This window comes from Sciurus vulgaris (assembly GCF_902686455.1).
Source record: "Sciurus vulgaris genome assembly, chromosome: 3".
Classification (NCBI taxonomy): Eukaryota; Metazoa; Chordata; class Mammalia; order Rodentia; family Sciuridae; genus Sciurus; species Sciurus vulgaris.
This window is the reverse complement of record NC_136463.1, coordinates 153,862,241-153,872,631: the sequence shown is the minus strand read 5'-3', so window position 1 is coordinate 153,872,631 and position 10,391 is coordinate 153,862,241. Positions and strand designations below refer to the sequence as shown.

General features: G+C 41.1%; 1 protein-coding gene across 11 annotated transcripts in view; it reads right to left on the bottom strand.

Moving 5' to 3' along the window:
* Window positions 1-2,448: 2,448 nt before the first annotated feature.
* CFLAR (CASP8 and FADD like apoptosis regulator) overlaps window positions 2,449-10,391 on the bottom strand; it is a 50,644-nt gene continuing 42,701 nt past the window's right edge. For all 11 annotated transcript variants that reach the window (XM_079133136.1, XM_079133138.1, XM_079133139.1 and 8 more), the window contains 2 exons: window positions 5,638-6,148; window positions 2,449-3,831 (listed from right to left, as the gene is read on the bottom strand). In XM_079133136.1, coding sequence (XP_078989262.1) covers window positions 3,693-3,831; window positions 5,638-6,148 — 650 coding nt within the window. In that variant the 3' untranslated portion in view covers window positions 2,449-3,692. The remainder of the gene's footprint in view (window positions 3,832-5,637; window positions 6,149-10,391) is intronic.

Here is a 10,391-nt window from a genome sequence, read left to right as displayed (position 1 = left end):
CCAAGCTGTGGAGCAACTGGAAAGTTCCTCTAATCCACCAATTTTGTCTCTCTCTTATCCCTTATATTTAGGGCTATTGCCTTAAAGAAATGTCTTAAGAGTCTTCATGTGTATTTTAGAACATTTTATTTAAACTGGCAATAAATAAGTTTAATAAATAAAATAGGCATTTCATTCCCTTTTGAGTACATCCAGCATTGGTCCTTATCTATATATAATTGCCATTTGTTATGTCAAAAATATTTTCATTAAAAACTCTACACAGTGAAAAAGAAAAAGCCCTTGATAATCCAATGCTTATATACAAGTATAAAAGAAGGAATCAAAGATTTCACTTTAAAATAAGGAAAATAACTTACATGACAACTGACTAAAAGACAAAGACAGTGGCTTTCAGAGTTTTCCCCACATTCACCACAGCAGTCTCCCAGCTACCACTCCCCATTATCCACGCTCTCTCACAAGTGCTCTCTCATGTGATTTATGTCTTCTCCTGCAACACTTCCTCTTCTCCATCTCAACCTGCTCAAAGACTTCAATTTTCAAGATTTGGTTCAACCTTCCTAGCAGCTCATATTCAGTGGCATAATCAAACACACTCATAAGCAAGCTTCATTTCCTCCTCAGAACAGCTCTGAGGTAGGAATGGGCAGGCAAGGCCTCATTTCTCCCATTTGTCTTGGGCCTATAATCATCATACCTCTTCCTTCCACACCACACCCCTTGTTAGTGAGCAAGACTCACAGAGAAAACATTTAGTACTCTTTTCACTGGGGCTGGGGGATTGCCTGATGCTTGGTATTAGATCTGTGGTTTCAGATCAATAAATAAAGTATCTAATTGAACTCATCATTATTACATATACAAATTTAATTTGATAGTGGATTGGAGATGTAGTTCAGTAGCAGAGTGCTTGCCTAGCATGCATGAGAACCTTGCATTGATCCCAGTACTGGGAAAAAAAAAAAAGAAATTTAATTTGCTAAATGTATTGGTTGTTTATGTTATCTTAGTAACATATGAACATACACACAACTAAAAAATAATATAAATAAATACTATGTTTCTTCTGTGTATTTAAAACATGGGAAGAAAGCAAATAAGATGCTATACATGGCATTTTGAGGTAAATTACGGCCTCGAAACAAGAGCAAGATGCTGTAACTGTTAATGAAAGGAAACAGAATAAATAGAAAATGCTTGTAGCCTGGAATAGATGCAACTGGAAAAGGCAAAGTTGCACTAATGTTCCTCTTAGGGAGCTGAGGTTGTAGCTCAGTGGTAGAGCACTTGCCTCACACATGTGAGGCACTGGGTTCCATCCTCAGCACCACATAAAAATAAATAAAATAAAGGTATTGTGTCCATCTACAACTAAAAAATATATTTAAAAAAAAAGATTCCTCTCAAGTCTCCTCTATAATATTTAACATGGGGTGCTGGTTCAAAGTGCCATGCAGACACAGTACTTCCTCCTGGTACCCCTAAGCAAAGATTAAATATAAAGATAACTGCAGGAGTTCCCCCACTCACTAAACAACAACAGCAAGATCACTTAAAAGTATAGCCAGGTGTGGTAGAGAACTGGGGGCTAAGGCAGGAGATCACAAATTCAAGGTCAGCCTCAGCAACTTAGCGAGGCTCAAAACAACTTACATTATACCCTTAAAATAACTGCCTACCATACTACAACTTTACTGTTCAAACATTACTCATGAAGTTATCTAAATCTGCCAATACAATGTTGAATGATAAGTCTCAACATAACAAAATGTGTTGTAGGTGGCACTGAAGTCAAATTGTGCTTTGTGCTCCAGGATGAAGTCAAGTTCTTTTGGCTTCAGTGACAAGACAAGTGCTGTCCGTATTAAATTTTAGTCTGCCTGTGTTCTCTGATCTCCCTCATGCAGAAGGAACACTTCCTTGGCAAGTGTATTGGCTAAGGCTGTCCCTTTGTTACTTTAACACTGGGCAAAGGTTAAACATTTGTAGCTGAATTTGCATTTTCCCCTTCTGTTGCTTCATAGAAATATTTATACCAGTTATTGTTTTTCTTTGGAAGCACTTTTCAACCAAAAACCATGTGTCTCCTATGACTATTGCTTACATCACAAATTAATTGGTCACTAAAGTTTTATTTGGAACTTCAGCAATTTCTGTAGTAGTTGAAGTACTCGTTGAAATGATGTAACACTCTAATTCTCATTTTTTAATTTTAGGATCAAAGTTTTAGCAGAATTTTTCAGTTCAACTAGCACTGAATCTTAAAAGTTGATGTTTAATTAACATGCTATTTCTATTTTCACGGTAAGAATTATTTTTAAAAACTTCACATTTTTCCTCTCTCATTTCCCATGTCTGGTATCAGCAAGTAACTTTTTTTTTTTTTTTTTTTTTTTTTTTTTTTTGCGGTGCTGGGGATCAAACCCAGGGCCTTATGCTTAAGCAACTTAAGTGAGACCTGTTTCAAAATAAAAAATAAAAAGGGCTGGGGATGGAGGAAGGAGAATCACAAGTTCAGGGCCAGCCTCAGCAACTCAGCAAAGCCCTAAGCAACTTAGTTAGACCCTGTCTCAAAATGAAAAATAGAAAGGGTTAGGAATATAACTCAGTGGCCAAGGTCCCGTGGGTTCGATCCTTAGTACTTACTTCATGGCAAAATGTATAAAAATACACACATATAGACATAGACCAGTTACAATTAACTTTAAAAAATGTATAAATGAATAAATAATAATAACATACAACTTTAAATGTCTCTTTAACAGTAGTCTCCTTTTAGGCGATGCCCCAATTAGAAGGGTGACTTGATTAACTGTCAAATTCACAGAAGAGCCTACATAAATGGAGAAGTAACCTCTAAATGATAAGGCCACTGTTATATACTGAGTTTCTCTCTCTCCCTCTCCCCTCCTGCTACCTCTCTTATTTTCCTCCTTCTCCCCTCTCCCCCCGTTTCTCTCTCTGCCATGTAAGAACTGAAGACAGCCCTCTGAAAACCAAGAAGAGGACCCTTACCAGGCCACAGGATCTGCCAGCACCTTGATCTTGGACTTGCTAGCTTCCAGAACTGTGACAAATAATTGCATGCTATTTAAGCTACCCAGTCCAAAGTCATTTTGTGTAACTGCCCAAATAGACTAAGATAGCCCCTCTTTCACACTCAAATCTTGGGTACAAAAAAAAAGTTTTCAAGGCGATGCACAAAGTTTTGGTTAACTGTGGTTGTTTCTAAGAGGTAAGATTGTGTTTGTTATTCTGACTTCCGCAATCTATATTTACATTTAACTTTTTGAGATGGAGTATGGATACCTACAGGCTAATTGGACACACTCTAAAAGCTTATTTCTGTATCTCTAGTTCACTTGATTGTTACTCGACCAATTCAATAGTGCTCAGTTTTTAAAGTTTTGAAGATTTACCTTCCAAAGTTGATCTGGTCAGCTATTTCAGCAACAGAAGTCAATACCTTCTTCTCAGACAGTTCAAACCCCACTTCTAGTCAAGCACTCCTCATAGAGAGTCATTTCAGCACTGAACAGGATCTTATTCCACATACCACTCATATGCATGCATGCTTGAAAACCTCTCTCTCTCTCTCTCTCTCTCTCTCTCTCTCTCTCTCTCTCTCTCTCTCTCTCTCTCTCTCTCTCTAGGAATGGAGACCTCCAGGCGACGAAAGGCTTGGGTTTTCATGTGGGAGACAGGATGAGTTTCTTTCTCAGGGTGTGTTGCAAAAAGAGGCAGTACTTTTCCTTGGCAGAAACTCTGCTGTTCCAATCATACACTCTGTGGTTGAGGTCAAGGTGAAGATCCAGAAGTGGGCGTTTTCTGGAGGAAATGAGAGAGGCAAATTTTAATGCCATGCAAATATCAAAGAGAAGACAGATTGTCATTAGGGTGAAATAAGCCAACAGATGTGAAAGTTCTTTGAAACTGTTCCTTTCGAGACACTCCTCAAGCTGCTTCACCAATGATTCAAACCAGTTGGTGGCACTGGTCCAACAGCCACAGTTCCCTCCCTGCAAGAGCAGAATTTTACTCTCTAAGAACACACAGGCTAGATGATAACCCACCTGGGTCAACTATGCAAAGGCAGAATGGGTATAAAAGGCCAATAATACCACTGGCTCATGGAGTAACTACCTTTGAAGCCCTATTTGTTCCAGCTATGGCCCTTCTCTTCCTGATAAGCCACTATGAGCAGACCAGGGAGAGAAAGTTGTGATATTTGTTCCTGGGTCTTCAGATCTGCAACCAAGAATGCATTCAACAGGTGGCTCAGAAATATCATTCTCAATTATAATTAGGGAACAACTACAAAGGCCAATTAATCTTACACTTGAGACGCACTGTGGCTTCATTCAGGCTGTCTGGAAACCAGGATGCCAATGTTTCTTTAGGAAAGCATTCTTACCAATAAACATCAAAAATGTTTATAGCAGTCCCCTTATCCACAGGGGATACATTCTAAGACTGTCAGTGGGTACATGAATTCACAGCTAGCTCCATATATCTATACTGCATATACTATGCTTTTTCCAAGACTACATACCTATAATAAAGCTTAATTTTATATTAGACACAGAAAGAGATTAACAACAACAATAATAAAATAGAACAATTACAACTATATTCTGTATAAAAGTTGTTGAAAGTTTATGAGTTGGTTATTTCTGGAATTTTCCACTTAATATTTCCAGACTGTTGTTGACTGGGTAACTGAAACCAGAGAAAGCAAAACCTCAGATATGGGGGATTATTGTATATAACAGCAATCTGCAGACATGAACAGGCAGATATCATTTTTCACCCATCAAACTATCAAAACATGGAAAAACAAAAGAGCATATAGTACCAGTGAGAATTCAGGGACACAGTGACTTTCATATGAGACTGGCATAAGTGTCCTAGAAGACGATCAGGTCAGAGGCATCCAAAGTTTTTCATGCCCTTTGACACAGTGGTTCCACGTCTAGGAATTCACCCCATGGAAATAGTTCTTATAAGCAAGATGTCAAACTGTTAAGATGTTTTTAGCACTTTCTTTGTGTAAAAGCAAAACACTATCTGATGACTGAAGGTCCTGAGTAAAACAAGCTATAGCCATGTCGCTGGCTGCTCTGCAGACATTTAAAGGATGTTGTCTAAATGTGATTACTGGCATGCAAAAACATTTGTGATCTACCACTAAGCAAACTAAAAATGGGATGTAAGTAATAGTAGATGATGCTTCCATCTGGTTGTATCTATGATTGTGTGGAAATCCCCTCCCCCAGAAAAAAAAGTCCGGAAGATGGTTAACAGAGGATGGTTCTAGTTAGGAGGGTTATAAATGCCTGTTACATTCTGTTTTCAGCATCTCTATTTATGATTTTATGTAGGCTTTTGTAGTAAAAACACTTTTTTTTTTTTTTAATTTCTGATCTGAGCTTTAAAGAAAAATATCCAAACTACAAGCTGACTAACACAAAGTGCTCATAATCTGTGCTGGGTCTATATTTTACCCCTAAGACAACCCTCATGGGGAAGGAAAAATCTCTTTCCTCCATGACAGGCATCAAACATGACATCAAATGTCTCGGTAGCAGGACAATAAACAAGAGGTCAGAATTGATCCCCTGCTAGGTGGCTCACCTTTCTTGCTCCAGCTTCTGGGAGAGGGTCTGCAGGTAAAAGGAGGGTGAGCTAGAGGACTGCTCCAGCAGGGACACGTTTGCAGTGCACAGGCTCCAGAAGAAGTCAGCTTCTCGGTGAACTGTGCTTGGCCCAGGCTTTGGCTCCTTGGAATCCACATTGGTCACTGCAGGACCATCAACCTCCACCAGGCTGCTGTCTTCCGGTTGGCCCTCTGACACCACATAGTTCTGAATAAAAAAGAGCTTTGGTTTCCCTATGAGGGAAGGACATTTGTCCCCCATGAATAACCTTCTGATATGATGCAAGGATAACCCTGAGCGAGTCTCATCCACGCCAAACACACTTTGGGAGCCTCCTCGGCTCACCAGGACACACACAAAGCTGTCATGGTCTTGGTGTTGGGGCAGATTGGCAACTTGGTGAAGTATATCTCTTATATCTTTCACAGGAAGATGCAAAAAATTTTTGACTTCATAGCCTAGGGAAGTGAAGGTGTGTCGAAGAACTTCTGGAGAAAATAAACAAACATGGAAAACAACAATGGAGTCAGAAAAGCCCAAGGAACTGGAGTACTAGGAACTGGGTAGGAATTCTAGGCATGGTCTAGTCTCGTTTTCTTCTTTGTTTCTGTGTGACAATATTTTAAGGGGCCTGAAAACTGAGACAGGAGGGGTGGAAGAAATCCAAAACATGAAATATGTGACTTTCATGCTCCAGGTTGACAAGGATGGTCTGTTTTCTACTACCCCACGGCCTCTGCCTGACACCACCAGCATATATGGCCATAGACACAGACTGAGCCCACTCCAGTCCAATCGAACAAGAACAAAACCTTTTTCTTTTCAGCTGAAACAAACTTGGGGATTTTTCAAAAGGCTCTTTCTTAAAATAACAAGCCTTAACAATAACCCACATATGTTGGAATGGAAGTGTTTGCAGAGTGTAAATTTGAGCCTAGTCCCAAATGGCTGTAGAAATGGCAGCACAGGTCATGAGGATCCCTCAGTCTGCCTTGGACTGATTCAGAAGCCCCTTGGTTTAAGTCAAGACCATTTCTGGACTTCCCAGTTCCTATCACAATCTGCTTCCCAGTGTGACCAACCTCTGCCTGAGCAGCTGAGTCTTGGCTAAGATTCCCTATAAAACTCCCAAAGATTTTTCTCCCAGGCATCCCCTGAGAGGCAGTATAAGGTAGTGGCAAGAGCAGACATTAATCCATACAGCCCTGACCTTATACCACCTTAGGCTATATGACTTTAAGAAAGTGGAATTCTTTGGCTTTAGCTGGAATGACAATCCACTTTACAAGACTGCTGTGAGGATTAAACTCTTGGCATTCAGTAAATATTAGTTCCTACTCTCATTTAGAATCTTTTTGTCCATCTTCCAGAAGTTTCAATGGCCCTACAGATACAACCAAGTTCATTTTTCTTATCTGCTCAGTCTGCCCTTAGTGGAGGAATAAACACACCCTCATAAATCAATTTATATCTTTTTTAATAGCAGAATTTTTTTTCTCTTCCCCATTCAAAAATCCCACATCCTACTGGGTGTGGTGGCAAATGCCTATAATCCCAGCAATTTAGGAGACTGAGGCAGGAGGATCTCGAGTTCAAAGCCAGCCTCAGCAAAAGTAAGGTGCTAAGCAACTCAGTGAGATCCTGTCTCTAAATAAAATATGAAGTAGGACTGGGGATGTGGCTCAGTGACCCAGTGCCCCTGAGTTAAGTCCCTGGTACCCCCTTGCCCCCCCAAAATCCATTGTGCTTTTGATTTACCTGTTACATTTCTCTAATTTTGTGGCAGAAGTGTTAGCATGTGACCGACAAAGCTAGATCATCAAAAGGATATAACTTCCAGTGGACTCTTTCTCTTTATTTGAATGAATTGCCTGTGAGAACACTCAGGCAGCTGTCACCTTGGAGAGACCCACAGGCAGAAGAACTGAGGCCTCACACAGCTTCCCAGCCACAGGAATAAATCTCCTTAGCAGGGGATCCTCCAGTCTCAACCAAGTTTTCAGTGAGCCCTCGCTGACAACTGACCACAACCTCACCAGAAAAATGGGCTGGGATAGCCCAGCTAAGCTTATTCTAAATTCCAGACCTACGGACACTGTGAAAAATATAATTAAATTAGTATTGTTGCTTCAAGTCACTAAGTTTTGAAGTGATTTGTACACATGGTTAGATAAATAATTCATGAGACAAGTCCTTTGCCTTCTATCAGTAAAGGGGGATGATAGTCTCCATTACTTAAGACTGTAGTTACTTTATTCTTTTGCTTGCTTGGAACACAGTGAAGTGAGAAAAATGAATTATTATATCCTATAATAATGAAGAGATACAAGGAAGGTTCTTCAACATTGATATGAAAAAGCATTGACATCAAGGAAATGGGGGACAGGATTCACAAGTTGCAGATAACCTGTTAAAGCACTTGCCCTCTTCAGAGCACTGTGTGGTGGAAAGGCCTGGCTGTGCCTACCCTAGCCATCTGCCCAGGGTGTGCCAAGGCTTCGGTGCCCAGTACACACCCAGGTTGGGCCCAGGACAGAACAACAAGACAATATGGACTAGGAGAGCAGTGCTGTCACTGCCACCTCGTTCCAAACACCTCCGCTGGTGACACACATTTCTCTTGGTGGAGTGCTCTCTCCTCTAGGGGGCAGGAGCAAACAGGGAAACATTCAAAGCTCTTGGGTTTACTTAGCTCCAGCTGGTTCCCTTCCTTCAAAACCCTCTCTCCTCACTGATAAATGCCCTTCCTTATCAAAGTCCTTGAAGGAGAGCTCACCACAGTCCCTCACATGCTTCTATGTGCGGAAGGGGCTGACATGCTGTCCTGGTGCCTTCTAGCTCTCTCCTTTATCTGGGTTCCCTGGTGTAGCCCCTGCCACATGGCAACCAACAGGCAGCTGCATGGTAGGAGGCAAAAGAGGAACCAGTCTTGGAACCACAAAATCGGATTTTAAGTTCAGCCTCCTCCCCCTCCCCCTCGGGCCTCCACCTTGCCTGATCTTAGAGGAGGACTGATCTATTCTAGCAGATGGACTAAGAAGGGAATGGGAATGGGGTCTGGGGCAGGAAAACCTTACTTATGTAACGAGTAAGAGAAAAGATAAAGGCAGAGATAAAACCGAAAACCCTACCAGTCCCAGATGCCACAAATGAGGCCAAGAAGAACACCAAATCTGGATGGGCCTCCGAACAAGATAGAGCAGCTTTCCAATATCCCTCTGGCAAGAGGAAGTCACCCAACAGACACAGCCTAAAGTCACAGCTTATTTGTTAGTACTGTATTTTCCTCTGTTAGATGGTAAGGTAGGGTAGGTGGGGATGTAAGCTGGCATTTGTTGTTTCCCTTCTTGGGTCAGCAAGAGCAGACAGCCCAGCCTAATTTACAGAGTGAAGGGTGACAGTGTGACTGAGTAAATGACAGCTTCTGTTCATTCATCTGTAAAATGGGATTGATACTAATACCTAAACCATGTTTGGGTTTGTTTTATGTTCTGTGGTGGGTAGGGATCAAACCCAGGGCCACAAGCTTGCTAGGCAGGCGCTCTATCACTGAGTCACACCCATAGCCCTTTTAAATCTTATTTTTGAGACTGAGTATCTCTCAGTTACCCAGGCAGCTTCGAACTTGTGATCTTCCTCCCTTAGACTCCCAAGTAGCTGGGATATAGACTAAACCATGTTCTTCAAAAGGTATCTGTGAGGATCCAGTGAGATTTCTATAAAGATACTTGCAAATTGAGTATTTACTCAAATATAAGGGACTAATCATAAAGAAGATAAATGAAGCCATTTCTAATTCCAAGCCAAGGAGCCTGTGGGGCCTCTTAAGACCCAAAGGAGGCCTCTACATTATCAACTAAAATGAGCTCAGGGCAGACAGATTCTGCGTTCCATGTACCACTTCACTGACATGTCTTTGCCAACAAATAGAGGAAGAAAAATTTGGGTGCTGAGTTTGGAAAAAAACTTCAACAAAAAGCAGAAGTCCCACTTCTCTTTCTACACAGCCTGGTCACCCCACTCCCACCCCAGACCTAGCTTGGTAAATTTCAACTGTTCCTTAGAAGAATCTCCTGAAATAATAGGTTTTCTTCTTCTGGACTTGTAGTTAGTACAGGGCTGCTGGTGGAAGGACCATGGTCAGCACTTTTTACAGGTTTGGGCCATCATGATTGAGCCCAAGGAACTTAATCCAGTGAAATGTCATGACTTCAGTAATTTAGAATTCACTTCTATCTAAATGAGGGCAACTTGTCTCGACAAATTCCCTGACAAGGGCTCCATTAAATAAATGTATAGAATAAATAAGAAAGAATTTGCAATCATTTAACAAGCATCCTTACTAGGTCGGGTTCAATAAACATAAAGCACATAAGCAGAATATAAGATGGGCAGGGTATTCTGAGTGGGCACAGGAGTTCTGAGCTCCAATTATGTGGGAAATGCCAGATTGACAAGGTCAAAATAGTTCTGCACAGGACTTCTCCGAATCTGTAGGAGGTGGCTACAGTTTGTGAATCTCTGAGAGGGGAACAATTATAGAGCATTTCTCAAATTGACTTGACCAAACCGGAACTCAGGTTTTACTAAGTTCCACTCTCACCTTAGAGAAACATTGGGATAAGGGATACAGATCAAGCACACAGGTAGTCCCTGTCCTTAGAGAAACTTGTAATCTTGGGAAATAAAGTCTATACATGCACATAAAACGATGATTGAAATGTCATGTGG